Raw genomic sequence first — 16,882 nt, forward strand, 5'->3', positions numbered from 1 at the left:
CGCTTCTGGTTTTCGAGAAATCGTATCGCACGCCCGAGTACCGTATCAATTTATATTTCATTGGGAGGAATCTGTGACGGTATGATTCATTCCCAAGTGGCCTCGCAACCGTTGATAAGATTGCAGGTTTCATCCTCTTCCTACTTTCACATAGATGCCATAATTTAACTTCAAGTTCGTCAGAACGATTAATCGTCGAATTTCAAGTGGCATTTCTGTCGAGTTGAAATTGCAGTTAACCTTTCCTTGAGTTGATTGTACAAGATACAAATCTATCGATAATATTCGATACGTGATTGAATGAATAATTATTTTAATAATTATCACTTTTTCGACCGAAATGCTGTTGGTTACAAGTAACGATTATCAGTAACCAAAAGATTTGTCTCGTCGATAATCATTATCGATTTGGAAAATTTATTTCGATTCTTCATAATTAGATCGCGGATGTTTACGCAAGTACATATTTTTATAGATACAGAAAAACAATTGAAATTCAACTCTCTCATCTTCCAAACGGTATAACATGTACTTTATTGTTGATATTTTATATATTATTTTAAACAACCGCAGGCTACTCCTAACAGTTATTTGCGAAGAAAACTGTATTTAAAACGCTAAAATAAGTATCGACGACGAAAATATTGTTTTAGTTGCATTCGATTAATCAAATTCTAGGCTTTGTTATTTATGTTTCATCGCTACGATTAACAGGTACTATGCTTTCCTTTCAAAGCAACAAAAACACTATTTTACTATAAATTCGAAAAATTGTTCTGAGCAAATCCAAAACAATATAGTAGACTATTACAATTCTATAAAATTATATACAATTTCTCATATGAATAACTGATACGAGCAGCCGTAATAAACCTTTTTCATACGTAATTATTATGAACGACTAAAATAGAATTTTCCTTCTCGGTAACAATTATGAGACTTCCAAATAAAATTTTCTCATCGATAATAATTATCGACAACGAAAGAACTTCTCGTATTAGTTACTTGTAATCAAAACGTTAAAATATTTTTTCAAGGATTTTCTTTACTCGTCATGACTACCATCTTCAATTTAAATATCATACACGTTTATGTTATTAATTTTTTTAATACAAATTTTTGAAGTAACTGAGAAAAATTACTAATGTAATGTATTTGATTCTGATAAGACCAAACCTTAAATAATACAGAATAAGCTAATAGCAAAAAGAGTTGCAAAATAAAGAGAGAAAAATTTACGAATACAACCGCAGTCTACTCGTAACAGTTATCTGTGAAGAAAACTGTATTTAAAACGCTCGTAATAAGTATCGACGACGAAAATATTGTTTTAGTTGCGTTCGATCAATCAAATTTTAGGCTTTATTATTTCTAATTCAATATACAGGGTGTCCCAAAAATGTTGTAACACCTTGAAAGTGGTGGTTCGGGAGTTGATTTGAAACAACTTTTTCCTAATGGAAAATGTTGTCTGAGGCTTCAAGGTGTTATAACATTTTTTAGACACCCTGTATTTATTTTTGTGAAGACCAAATCGAAGAGAATAGATCTTTTGTTACGCATATATTCCACGTGTTACGTACTGTAATTCATTTGTACAGAATTTGTGGTTAGTATTGGTCGCTAACGAGTCGTTTAATCACCGAGGTAGATCTATTATATTTTACCGTAGCCTTCGACCGACGTCTAATTGTTATTCGATACCAGGCGGAAAGTAGGTAAATCCTTTAAGTCCCTCTGTACGCTCTTAAATTTGATTTATTCCTGGCATAACGCACTGTATCGAAGTTTGAATGCCTCGGGGCGTGCGGTAAAAAGTTGCGTAGTTTGAAGATTGAAACGAGCAGTGGGTGGAACGCGACAGAAGCCGTAGATCGGTAGACGGTTGGCAAAGCTCAGACACAACATGTGAGCGGACTGCATTTACACAGGCGCCGAAGCTTCCGTGATATTTCTCCAGTACGACTTCGAAGTACGAGGAATGCGACTTTAAGGGGTTAGTCGCAGTCAGGAAAATGAAGGTTCACGCAGCATGAAGTTCATACTTGTCGACACCGCTGTTGACCAGCGGTGTAACGGAGTATTCATCAATGAAATCTGGAAATTTGCGTGGCTAATTGCAGGTGACGCAATCCACGGGTGTCGTGGGAAAACTGGAAGCATTAATTAATTCATGAAAAAAGGGGAAAGTTAGGCATTCTCATCTTTGGGCTAGTCGATTGTCGCGTGTAAACTCAACCGTGAGCAGTTCACTGTCTCGTCGTGGACACCCTTTCAATTAGCAAGCTGCGTGGGAACCCGGCAGGATTCTACTTTTTCTATGCCGGTCCGTGCACAAGACGCGGGAGCGTAATCGTTATTTGGTATGTAACGTAGAAAGCATGGGAACTCTGTTTCTGCGGTGTGCTTCAACGAACAAACTGTAACATCGAAAGACGAGCTGTAAATCACGTACGAACAATATTTATTATTTATTTATTTTATTGCTTCAAACCATAAATGGCTTACACAGCATACAATAGTTGCGATAAATACAATTTAGTTACATCAAATTCTTATATTACAGTCTTTGAGAAAACTATAAATAATTTTTAACCCTTTAATATCCGGTTCACTAAAAAATGTGCTGATACAATACGGAGGACGATATTCGTCACTGAGGAGCATATGGAACAAAACTTCACGCTGATCTTGTATTCCGGCCACTGCCAAACAGTATGGTTCAAATCTTGAAAGTCTGCTCCGCAATCACATTCGCCGTTTGAGATAAACTTAACACTGGCTAAAGAGGCGTTTAAATTATAGCGATGCGAGCAATATTTCTAACCGATTTTAAAAAATGAGGAGATTATCGCTTCGTCTCGTATGTAGTTTGTAATATGGAGGATGCTTCTTTTAAAATGGAACAATGAAATACGTCATGAGGTATGAAGCTGACGAAAATGTTTTATCAAAAGTTATTTGGTTTAAATGGACAATTTATATGGTGTAAATAATTTTATTGTAAGTAAAGTAGCGAGGAAGATTTGAGAAACAAATAAATTTTATTAAATGGAAAAATAGGGTGAGGCATTTAAAACAGGCCATCTGAATAATTCGCTTACTTTTAACGATTGGAAAAAAAATGTCGAACAAGAATTGTTTGATTTCAAGGAGCACGTAACGTGGTGCCAATAACATTTTTATCGGTGGAAGCGTAGAGGAAATATGAGGGTCGACTCTGGTTTTTTAAATAGAATGATATATTTTCTTATACATATTCTGATAGAGCGTTTCAAGACAAATATAATGACCTATAGTTAAAGGTTATTCAAGATTACACAGGCTGACTGTAATAGAAAATAAATTGTTCCAAGGTACTTTTAAAATATGATTGAATAATACATCAAACAATTGTATATCATTTATATATTTTATATAAGAAACTACACAAAATGGAAGTGGAAAATGGAAATGCTTTGGAAATGGTCATTCGACCAACTGTGGTAGGTTTACTGTTAAGTATTAAATATTTTATATGAATTTAATGACAGTTATCTCAAATGACGTGCAAAGGACAATCGTTGTAACACGTTTAAAAATTACCTAATTTCTTGAGATGCGTTCACTGGTAACTCGTAATTGTGTAACTTGATGTTGCAAAGTCAGCGATCGACTAACCTCGAGACGCAAAAATAAAAACAATTACGGTGAGCGTAACGTGGCATTAGTGAGCATTTCTCAACGGTCGTGAAATGGTTTTCGTAGTGAACGTTTGAAATGAGAACTAGTGCATCCAGTTTCAGAGATGTAAAATTGTTTAATTCTATAAATTCATAGTTTGGTAAATTTCAATCGCGTGAGCCAGTTTCCACAGTGTTACATGTATTAACACTTTGTTAAACGCACAGTTTCTGTAAACTACACGCAATAACGTGGCTTAACTTAACATTTACAGCTTATACAGTATAATAATTACTATAAACAAAGTATAATAGTTACTATAACATTTTGGTTTGCTAATATTATATACACAATTATTTTACATACTACGGTACATTAAAAAAATGTAACTTATATAACAAAGTAAATATCCACACTCTATGAATTTTTCAAATAAATATTTGCACAGGCATTACTTACACCAAGGTAATAAATAGAAATCAAAATATTCGAGACTTAAGGAAGGAGACATCGAGATTTTTTGCATTAAGTCAAGTACGCAATGTATACAAACATTTTCGGGAACATTTAGTTGCCTTTTGGACATTACTGATTGCGAGTGTTATAAGCTGCGATAATTATGGTAAGAAGTTAATATTTACCTAAAACCGAGAAAGATAGAATAATTGAAATATTTAAAGTGGTCACAGAAAAATTGGCATTGCAAAAGTGTTTGGCGTGAATCATTCTATTATTACGAAAATTATAAAACGATTTAAGGAATATAGAACATTTACAACGGCACCTCGAATCGGTAAATCGCGAAATCAAGTGAAAAGCTAGACCGCTGAATTCCACGACTCTCTAAACGCAATCGTAAACATTAGCAGCAAGATAATTAACTACCGTTTACTAAAACTACTTGTTTCTAAAACCAGAGAGACCGATTGGAGTTCACCAAGAAACGTATTAACACTTTGCTGACCGGTTACAAGTATACTCGTGTGTACATTTATAATATATAATAAAAGAGCATTTATTTAGACGAATTCAGCGACTTATCATACGGGATGTATAGTAATATAAAGCCTTAAAATGGGAATTTGTAGTCAGTAAAGTTAACCTCCACTTCAAGGCATTATATTACAATAAATAACCAAATATGATCAGTCGAAAAATTTGGTTAAACAAATGCTATCTTATTATGTACAAGGATATATAAAATTTCACTTAATAAAATTAATTTGTTTGTGAAATCTCTCTCACTACTTCACTTACAAAAAAAACTATTTAGTCAAATAATTTGTCCCTTTGTACGAAATAACTTTTGCAAAAACATTTGTTTCCATCTTCATCCCCTCACAATATATTTAACCATTCTAATCTAAACGAAACATGCTGTATAATATATATTATTTTGCAAAAACATTTTTTTCATCTTCATCCCCTCATAATATATTTAACCATTCTAATCTAAATGAAACATCCTGTATAATATATATTATTTTGCAAAAACATTTTTTTCATCTTCATCCCCTCATAATATATTGAAACCATTCTGATTTAAACGAAGCATCCAGTATAAAAATATATATAACAACGGTGAAGCTAGTAATACGAGTATTATCTTGTTTGTCTTTTTATATTTTGTTCTTGGTGTCCTTCAACCAGTTTCTTGCGTAACAGTTGACACGCAAGATTGGATCGTGAGAGTTCAGGGTTAGTTTTCACACCGTTCCGAGCGTAGTTAACTCACCTATCGCGAACGTATCGTCGTCCCGCTAAAAGATAGTACCTACACGGTATAAAAATGGCCCTATCTTCAGTGGTCTCTCCAACCAGTTCTTCGAAGGATAGATATCAGGGAAAAAGGAAACGGTGTGGGAATGAAAAAGTTTCGAGGGAACGTTGAACTTTACCGTTGCTCGATATTCGTTCAGATCACGTAATCCTTCTTTTGTCTGAACGTCATGCTCGGTAACAGTACACGTTGTCATTTCGTGCCTGGTCTGTATCATAGCACGGAATGCCGATGTACAATTTCGTGAATACCGTTACCGATTCCTTTGTTTCCCGAAGAAAAACATCAGTTCACTCGTGTACATTTCACACAAAGAATCGCTGCGACGCGACGCGGGGCAAGATGTAGTTCGCGGCACGACAAAAATCAATATGTAGGTGTTTACTTCTTCTTCTTTTAATTATATATGGAATATAAGAAAGTAGTTAAACGATTTATTAATTAGTAACATTCGTATCTATCAGAGTGTACAACTAGATGAATGTAATGTATGAAACGAAATGATGAAATGACCAATTAGAGCGACAAAAGTAAAATTATTTTAAGATAATAATGATGATAATGATAACGATAATAATAAAACTATTACGCGTGTTTATTCTTCACTTTCGCTACCACTACTTACACTTTCATTATTATGTATGTCAGCTGAAAGTAAATGTCTTACATCCGAAGGTAAGAAATTATTTTGTTGACATTTTATAACCATTTGACTATTTTTGGTGGTCAAGTTATGTGACGCACCCTGTATCAAATTTCGTGAGACAACCATATTCGATATTAAATGCTTTTGAAATAATAATTTCAGTTACTAAAGATCGGCTTGCGACACTTTTTATTAAATATCGGTAAAAACTGTACACGTCAGTGACATTACAACAATTAGCGAATCTCTGATTTCTGTTTGTGTAACTCTTTAAAGATAGTCGTGGCAACTAAGCCATCGTACACTTTACAGCTTTAGAGTCTATTGTGTATTTTATTCCAATGATAGAATAATCTAAGTTATATTTATAATAAGACATTACACTTCATTTAAAACTCAATATACATGATAGTTCATTTTTCCTTTTCTTATGCATTTTACGTGATCAAGTTCGTTTAAAATATCTTAAAGAGTTGATAATATCTAGAAGAAGTTGTATACATATAATTAAATCGGGTAAGCTCTATTTATACTGCGTCTTAATTTATCAGAAAATAGAAAAAATGTAATAAAGTGGTGTCAAACTAAAACAGCGGACTATTTGTCATTATAAGAACGAAAAGATTTAAGCGAAGTTAGCGAAAGTATATTACACAATAAAATGAAATAAAGAAAAGAGTTTGTTATAGAGTACACTACACAAGAAGTCAGCTAAAAAGTTTATGGATCACTTTCACTGTCTCTAAACAGCGTTCTTGTACATGCAAAATCATAATTAATCTATATATATAATTTTCTGTTTTGAACGCGTAATTACTTAATTTATCAAATTGCCCATAAAAATGTCTCAAAACATGTGAAACTTTTCAGGAATAATATAAACACTGCTTTTGATACGACTGATTAATATATAACAAAAAAGAAAAAACGAAAATTATCAATTTTTCGAAATAAAGAATTTCTAGTATTTCTTTTGCAAAGAATATACCTTATTTAATTGACACAATTTTCATCAACAACTAAGTTCTACACTTAATTCAAAAGTTTGTTTTTTGCTACATTGTTCTTAGAAATTAAAGATAGTAGAATCTCGATTATCCAAATCCCAATTATCCAAATTCTCTATTAGTAGAACTCTCTGTTATTCGGACTCCCCCCATCATTTAATACACTTTTTTTATAGATTTTAAACTTAGACAATTAGTACGTGATAAAGCATTTAACATTTGAGGGTTTAGAATCAGGGCTGATATGGTGCGAGGTATAAGAAGAATATAACTTTACCTATAGAATTAAATCTGTTAGCAAAATTGTATGATTCAGCAGCTGGACAGATTTAGAATCCTTAAACCTTTAACCAAAGTATATTTAAATTTAGTATTTGTGATATTTATTATCAATATTTACATTTTACTTTTGAAACACATATGAATCGTTTATTTTAAAAGTGGCATAAGTCATCATCAAATATCTCGATTTAAAAACAAAGTGACTTAAGCCACTTTCAAAATGAACGACATATATATTAGGATCAACATCAAGAAAAGATATTTTATTACCCGAAAATTCCCTTACCCGAACAGAGATAATTAAAGATCTACAACATTGACAAGTATGTCCCTCGACTTTACTTTCATTCAGTTGTGATTTTCTCATTTCTTATAAAGAAATATCTGTTGAACCGTGAAGCGTAAAATTCGATGTGCCACTCACTGTACGCATTTCACTAGGTGAAAATTACTCGCAGACTAACGATTTTCGATTTATTGCTCCCTGGATTTGAACACTGTGGTCGTGCTCGCGGAGCGACGCGTTTTCCTGTTTGCGGTTAAGAAGTAATAACAGTTAACACGATAACCAATCCCGATTTGGCGCACTCAGCGTAGAAATCGATATGGCCGTATTGCCGACCTCATTTTCATACGTAGCACCACTCGCAAAAAAGGAAAAGCGGGTCATCTTTTCAGAAGAAGGAGAATTAGATGCTAAGTAATTAACTCGTACGAGCTCGCTTGAGTAGTTGAAATACGTGCTTCGTGCGTGAAACCATGATCACAGACCTGGGGGCTTGTTCGACGCGTGAAACTTTTTTTTAAATATGAGTTTAATGTTCCATCACTTACGTGGTTATTAGTGACGAACCAGATGAGTGCTATAAGTAAGTGGACACGTTGAAATAATTATATGAAGGAGCTGTTATCGTATGATCGTAAGAAAAAAACAGTTTTTGTTAAAAATTTTTATTTCACATAACAAGTAGTTGTGTAATAATGGTTAACGTTTTTAAACATAATAGTAGATACATTGTTTTTTGTTTATTTTGGATGATTCTTTTTATTGATATAACCACGGGAAATTTGTCCTTTTCGCCGTAACTTGACATTGGATCATTCGAAAGCAAAAAATCAATCATTTTTTAATAACGTATTATCTAACAAGGAGACCTTACGGACCTGATGTCACGGACTTTGATACAATTTTTTTTGGGTTATTCTACAGCAAAAATAAGTATTGTGTGCAAAAAGATTTGTACCAACGTTTCTTCGTTTTAGAGAAAAAAAAAATAAAATAGTTTACACAGCTGATAACCCAAGTGTTTAACTAACACTACATAAACACATAAACACTACACACACTAACACGAACATAAATATTAGCGGCGGCTAAAGCGCAAGTTAGTGGGACGTATGCTTTTTTGTCTCATATTCAATCCCCTGACCGTCAAATTTTTTTTCGTCTTATTATTACTCAAATTCAAAGTAGACGATTTCGTACGTGTTAGCAAATTCAAAATGATCTTCGAAAAACTAAAACTGTTCGATATACAAAAAACTGATCCACCGAGGCATTTAAAATTGTTAAAACACAGAGATCTCATCCCGTGGAACAAATGGCATACAATAAACTTGGAAAATTGTTGTAGGACACTTTTTAACTGTTCACCCGTATTCGTGTAACATATTTCCCTTTTTTCGCACTTTTGTGGTTTTTTTGTATCCTTTTCCAGCAAGTTCAACCAAAAAAAAACTCTATGATTAAACGAGAAAAATTTCTTCCTTGGTCCGGGATTGAACACGAGTTAAAAAATCGTTACCCCAGTAACCTGCGCCTTAGCAACCACAGCTAGTGAAACCTTTGTTACTTTTTTGCATATTTAATATATCAATTAAATATCTCGTAATCTGTTTTATTTTTTTTTTCTCGAAAACGAAGAAGCATTGTTACAAATCTTTTTATATACAATATTTATTAGTATCGCAGAATAATCCCAAGGTTTAAGTATAAGTTGTAGAGAGGTCTTTTAAAAAAAAATAATTTTGCGCAAAATGGCAACGTTTCGAACACATTCTAGTCTTGAAGAACGCTCATTTCTCATGTATAAAAAAAACTAGGCTTTAAAAAAAAACCTCTCGATAGCACTTAGATAATTAAATATGTGATTCAAAAATGCTTGTGTTTTCAATATCGGACAAACATAGGATACTCATGTTTGAAAATGATAAAGCCAAAACTTCGTTAATTTAAGGTATTTTTAAATACAAAAGTTGCGACACATGCACTAACAAACGTTCTTTCGAATACCCTTAAACTTATTATCAGAAAATTTTCCGTTTGTTCACAAAAAATTCATAAATATACTCCCTTTTTCGAACTATCCTGGGTAGGCTTTTCCATTAATAATACTTTTATAAAGACATTACGACGACCATAAAAATGTTAATTTTCAGTAGCTAGTCGAACTCGATACAGCAAGAAAGATCGCTGTCGCCTGCAACCAACGAGTCGCTCGTGCTGAATAAATAAAACTGGCTGCAAGGGTGGCTCGGGTCTTCTGTGCTTGGAAAAATTGGTGTCATACAGGATAAGACTACTGTACATAACCCCTTAAGGCAGTCTTTTCCAAAGTAGAAGATGCAATCCCTAAAGAGGGGCAGCTTGTAATCCAAAGAGGCGCGCGAAAGAAACTATTTAATATACATAGAAGAATGTGGATAATTTAAACATCTCCTTTTATTGATACATTGTCCACTAGAATTTAACAACCGTAGGAATATATTTTTTCCAACCACTTTAAATCGCTTAATTTGACGTAGAAAGATGGGTTATAGTCAGATAAGAGTGTCAGATATTAAACCTGTTCTAATTGAAATGAAAATAAGAAATAACTATTTGAAATAATTAACTTTGGACCGTTATTTTCAATATAGTTATTTGAAAATAAGTATATCAATTCATTTGAAATAATAAGTATTTCTAATAACGAATTATTTCGTTATTTTTTATTCTAAATTTGATAACAGAAATAATCCATAACATAATGTGCAACAGAAAGAATTTATTTTATGAAAACTTTACAGCCACTTTTTTTTTAACGAAACTCTGTTCAAAAAGTTCATCCTTAACAGATTTTGTTTGTGACCATTTAATATTATTATTCTAAGAGAAAATAATAATCGTTCCAATGCCAGTAGTGTCAATAATGAAACGAAGAGGTGTCACACTTCAGAAAAACGTCTCTTATAATCTCTTATCTAGCAAAAATGTCGATACATTTATTTCTTTCCAAGTTTGGATAGGAAATGTAGAATTGTTTGCGATTTCATCTTCAACGCCTTCAAATTCGATATCATCGTGCAGTTGTGATTTCACCTGATTCAATTTTGAAGAACAATTTCATAATTGCTTCAAACTATTATTTCAAATAATTTTGAAATAGTATATGTTATTTGGCGAAATATTTAAAATGATATTATTTCGACAGTGTACAGATGTATCACATGTACCCTAAATTCGATATGTGATACATCATTCGTATAAATGATCGACAAAACAATATGTACAAAGTTTCAAGTCCATATTCCGACTTAGTTATGTTCTTGCTCGATTTCTTCTATATTATTAAATGAACATTTTTTTTAAAAATCTGAGACATTTTAGACAAGGCGGAATACTTAACAGAATTTTTTCAGATTTTTTAATTGCAATCTATGTTGTAAAAAAATAAAACTGTAACAAAAGTGAAAGACTAGTTCTGCATTGAAATCGTTAGAGCATTAAAATTCGAATCAAAAGTAGATTATCTCTCATTCGCTATTCGGAAATTCTTATTTAGATCATACCGAATATTTGGTTGAATAATACAATCTCAATAGGACAATATGCAAAGATTTTACAAGCTAAGTTTCACATACGTCGTTATGCGATCTTTTATGCGACATATTTTTAAATCTTTTAATTTCCGTCTGTTGTACATTTCTTACAGGTACTTTCAACTTAGGAGTGAAAATGGGGAAGTATACACGAAAAACAGAACGAAACGTTATTTGTACGGAACAAATTTTAAACGAGGTTAGGAGAATAAAGTAGAATAAATTAAAGAGAAAGTAAAAGATCCGTTGCTAGTGTAATTAATCTAATATTGGAACCTACAAATTATGTATACTTTTATCTGCTTTACTGCAAAATGTTTGCTTTGCCAAAACAATAAAAATACGGGTATCCAGCATTCTCGCGAAGTACTGAAACTTTTGTTGTTCAATTATGTATGACGTTTTTGTTTGTAACGTCTTTAGCGGACATTTCGAAGTTGCTATATTAATGCTATATCATTATTCCTATCAAGTGCGTGCTCTTATTCATCCCCATCGTATTGCCTACTTTTCGATCCGTAACACGAGGAAACTTCCTTAACTCATAGTTAGACTGCAGATTTTAGGCACTCATATACGAGCATAAATATGCTAACCATATTCAGAAATATCCATTCCTGAAGAACAAATTAGTATCGATCGTTACAACAGTAATTGTACAATAATAACCAATGTTGCTCTTTTTTAAAACGTGTAAAGATTAAGTTAGGAATTTGAATGTTAATAGTAGCAGATAAAGAGATTTATATTTTTCCAAGTTCAGAAAAAGAGTTTAAGCTTAAATAAAAGTTTGTTCTATCTCCTAAACGGTATAACATGTATATTATCGTTGATATTTTATATATTGGGTTGTCCGGAGAGTCCATGTCGATTTTTGGTAGGAGGTATACGTCTGTTTACATTGGAATGGTTGAAAACAAATAACATGCATACATCCCTTAGAAGGTGGAAAGGTTGTGGAACAAAATGGCATATATATATTAAAATTCAAACGTGTTTTTGAATGTTTCTTAGAAATTGGCACGAACTTTTTTGGACAACCTAATACTTTTGCATTTATAGACATTGTCATAGACTTTCCCATATTTTCATTTGCCATAAACGTATAATCATCCGCAGTTTATTTATTGGAATACTACTTCACAAAACATATTTTCCACGCATCTTGCATTTGATTCCCAGAGTAAGATACGTCGCAAGTGCATAAAACCTGCTGTCTATTTATAATTAATGTTATGATACGATTTTTGACAAAGGACCTGTGTTTTCCAGGGTGGTCGAGTATGGATACCACATCCCGAGAAGGTTTGGGAGGGCGCGGTGCTCCTGGAGGATTACAAGCTAAACCAGCCGAAGTTGAAGGTCCGTACGGACGACTTGAATCAGATCAAGACGTTGGAAATAAAATCGGACGTCGACCTTCCGCCCCTGAGGAATCCCGACATACTGATAGGGGAGAACAATTTGACGTCTTTGTCGTTCCTCCACGAACCAGCCGTCCTCTACAACCTCCAGATACGGTTTCAACGACATTGCATTTATACGTACTGCGGCATCGTTTTGGTCGCCTTCAATCCGTACAATGAGTTACCCATTTACGGAAATGACACGATCTGGGCGTACAGAGGTCAGGCGATGGGCGATCTGGAGCCTCATATATTCGCCGTCGCAGAGGAGGCGTACACGAAATTGGAAAGGTTCGGCTGTTTCTTTCTACCATAGATTTTCTTCAACAAAAGCTTGTTTTCTACGTAAAAGTGCAATCTATACGTAAACAATAAGAAACTGGACACAATTTGACAATTTCTATTTTTCCATGGCGATGGAAGAAATATTCGTGTTCTATTTTAGAAAAAAATCAAAGTTTCTCGTATATATTGGCTCGTAACAGTTAAACTATGGAACCGATTGGAAAATAATGTTTGAAATTCGATTACCTTTAAAATGACGTCTTGCGCGACTCAATCGGATGTTTCTAACTCGAGATATGGCCTAAAATGTGAACGTATGTCAGAAAAAAATCGAAAAAAAATTCAAAAATTCATATAAAAAAAACTTATCCATAGAAAAATTTTTTCTTGCGATTTTCGAGTTTAGTAGGCCAAAATACATAAGAAAAAAATGGTGGCATTGAATGTACATTTTGGCTGTAAAGTAGTGTTATCAATGTGTCTACAATATCAATTCAAATTAAGAGTAGTTTTTATATCGTCATTTCAAGGATCTGAAGAATTTTTTGTTACTTTCTTTCTTTATGTTTATATATTATCTTTCATCAAATATAGTTAAATATTTGTTTAAGAAACTTCCTTGTATCTATAATAGTTTTCAAAATAGCTTTATTAGGGAGTCGTTTTATGATGAAGGGTAGTTCCTTAAATTTTAGTAGTCACAGCCAACAAAAATTAGTAAGTATCCCTTATGTTCGGTAACTGCACAAAGAATTGTTTCGTAAAAATCAGAAGGGTACACATCGTAGATGTTTCTTATGAGCAGAAATGGGCAAAATTTGATTTGATTAATAAATAATGAATAAAACATACTATATAGAAAATTATTCATAATTTTATTTCAAAATTGTATCTGTAACCATTACTAAACAATATGAAGCATAATTCCATTTCATAGTTTATACTGTAATTATTATTTAACGATGTTAAACAACACTTCAGTTTATAATCCAAGTTTAATTATTATTGAACCATATGAAATATAATTTCACTTTATAATTTAGAATTGTAATCAATATTAGACAATATCAAACATAATTTTATTTAATGATTCAAATCGTAATAATTACTGAACAGTGCAGTTTAAATATTAATTATTATTCAATAATATCAAGGAGAATTTTATTTTATAATCCAGATTGTAGTCTTTTTGGCACGATATGAAACATAATTCCATTTTGTAGTTTATATTGTAATCATTATTCAATGATATTAAGCAAAATTTATTCGGTCGAACTTTTTAGATAAATTAATATTTTTGTTCCTCTCTGCTAGTGAGTGAAACTTTAACGTAAATAATTATACATTGTTGTAACGCAAACGTAGGGAGGGTCACGATCAATCCATCATCGTCTCCGGGGAGTCTGGGGCAGGAAAAACGGTATCCGCAAAATATACGATGCGATATTTTGCAACTGTCGGCGGTTCCACAACGGAAACTCAAGTCGAAAAGAAAGTCCTCGCCTCTTTACCGATCATGGAGGCGATCGGCAATGCGAAGACAACGAGAAACGATAATTCCTCAAGGTTCGGAAAGTTTATCGAAATTCAATTTAATAAACATTATCACATAACCGGGGCCAGTATGAGGACATATCTTCTCGAAAAGTCGAGGGTTGTTTTCCAGGTATGCCAATCTATACAATTTCAACGCTCGCACGGTGGTTAAAACTCATGAAACAGGTTTAGTTTGTTATATTGTCCCCTAAGTTTCTCCATTGAGGTTTTTAGTATACGTGTTATTTATCCCATGAATCAAATACAGTATTTCACTACTCTATCACATTTTCATTTGTTGATAGAAAGTTTAAACCTTTGTTAAAATTGAATCGATATTCTATTTATGGTCTTAGGCAATTTTTCGATCATTCTTATTAGGTCCTCTTTTGCTACATACCTATAAGATTAATAATTGAGGTTAGTATTTATTATTAAGGAATAAATGGTCGATTATAATACACACACCTGTTTGTGTATTATTATTTCGACGTATGTCACATGTTTTTATAAGCATACAGAACTGCCCAGTTAACTCTTGGATAACCATCGAAGCTAGTGAAACTCTATTAACCATCTCTAAAAGAATGTGCTTGATTTTTTCTTATGGAGCAATTGTATGCCTTTTTGTATGTATATTACCTCAAATTGTTAATATTACAGATAAGTAGGTAGTTGTAGGATATCTAATAGAAAGAGTCGAAAATGTTCACTAGGCTTGCATAGACTAGAATAAATATAATAGTATGAAACAAACTTTATATATGTTATTGATTCAATGAAATATCAGAATTTATTAATTGCACCTCACAGAACTTATTTAATTAATAACATATTATCAAAAATTATATTTTTGTTTAAAATTCTTACCCCTTTTAAACAATAATTGATTGAAATTATACTAATTAATATATCAAATTAGATTGTTTAACCGAGACTATTTTATACATTTATGTACACTTTTGCGTTTATCATGAAATTCTCGTCAGCATCAGTAAATCATTTGAATACTAAATATAACACACAAATAGTATATATGTGTGTTTTGTTTTTACAAAAATGAAAAATGCTATCAAAAGTTTAGATAGTAGTGTATTTCAATAAGGCTGAAAGCAAAAATAGCACTGTTATTTCGTAACGAGAAAATGTCAAAAAAGAAGCGAATAATATGTTAAAGAAAATTTTTGTATGAAGTTGACATTTTTCGAGATTGCAAAGTTATCATGCTTTTCCTTTTTTTTTTTTAAATAGTATGACGCACTTCTGTTGCAGTATTATCATAAACATTAAAAGAAAATTGAACCACTGATAATACATATATTGATCTTTGAATGACCATCTGAAAAGCTATTTTTATAAAATCATAATTTAACGTATATGGGCAATTTAATGTTTATCGATTCAATATTACTAAATGTACAAGAATAGAATATCGCAAAGCGTGTTCGAAATTACTTGAGTATCAAAGTGCATGTCACAATGAAGCTCAGTGACACCTTCCAGTATAATGCACAGGATATTTTAGTTTGTAAGTCAGAGAAAAATTGTTGATCCTTGTACACATTTATTAAATATCCTATATAATGTAAATAATTTTTAATGTTGTTATTGAAATGCCTCTGTACGTTACGCCATTATTATATAAAAACACCTTCTCGGAAGGTCAGTCAAAGGCTAACATACATAGTATACATATTTTACATGGGTTGCAATATTATAGTAATAAATTTGTACTATTTTAGTATAAAAAAAAGTGGGTAACTTTAAAATTGTGGAAAATGCATAAGAAAATGTGTATTCTAGCAAGTGAAAAACTACAATGATGAATTAGAGACACAAAGTAATGAAGAAAACATACTGTTTCACGTCATATCATTATCCGTGATAAAGTACTTCCCCTTGAGAAAAATTTTTGCGTTAACTAGGAGTGAACGAGATTGAAATTATACATGTATAATTATATAATTCGACAAGATATGTTGTTCTGTAAAATGTAAATTACACTGTCCAACGCGATTTTTTTTCCGCGATATCCACTAGGTGATTCTTATAGGGTTCCTCGTCCTAAATACGAATCTGAAAGTGAAATTGCTCCATCGCCCTTAGTTTTCGAGAAATACGAGATTTTGTAAAAACGGTCGATTTTTAGAGAAAACGTAGTACTACTTGAAAACTACGAACGTTAGAAAGTTCTACTTAGTCTTAAACGATAGAGGAGTGTTTTCTGAATATAATGACATATTCCTTTAAAATTATCTGCTCCTTTGAATGCCTGTAAATGAACACCGAAGTTCGAAAAGGTGATGATGCGTGAATTTTTTACGAAATACTTTTGTATTTTAATGAAGAGTTATTCACCTAGGTCGATTTTACACTACGTTATCGGATTCTGCAAACATTTCTGAAGAGAAAACCA

The 16,882-nt window shown here is 32.3% G+C and overlaps 1 protein-coding gene across 4 annotated transcripts in view; it reads left to right on the top strand.

Moving 5' to 3' along the window:
* Window positions 1–16,882, top strand: part of LOC128877365 (unconventional myosin-Va) — a 56,643-nt gene that overhangs the window by 18,349 nt on the left and 21,412 nt on the right. For 3 of the 4 annotated variants that reach the window (XM_054124610.1, XM_054124613.1, XM_054124611.1), the window contains exons 2-4: window positions 11,353–11,438; window positions 12,512–12,936; window positions 14,296–14,596. In XM_054124610.1, coding sequence (XP_053980585.1) covers window positions 11,376–11,438; window positions 12,512–12,936; window positions 14,296–14,596 — 789 coding nt within the window. In that variant the 5' untranslated portion in view covers window positions 11,353–11,375. The remainder of the gene's footprint in view (window positions 1–11,352; window positions 11,439–12,511; window positions 12,937–14,295; window positions 14,597–16,882) is intronic. The other variant, XM_054124612.1, reaches the window with a different exon arrangement.

Source organism: Hylaeus volcanicus, chromosome 5, assembly GCF_026283585.1.
Source record: "Hylaeus volcanicus isolate JK05 chromosome 5, UHH_iyHylVolc1.0_haploid, whole genome shotgun sequence".
NCBI lineage: Eukaryota > Metazoa > Arthropoda > Insecta > Hymenoptera > Colletidae > Hylaeus > Hylaeus volcanicus.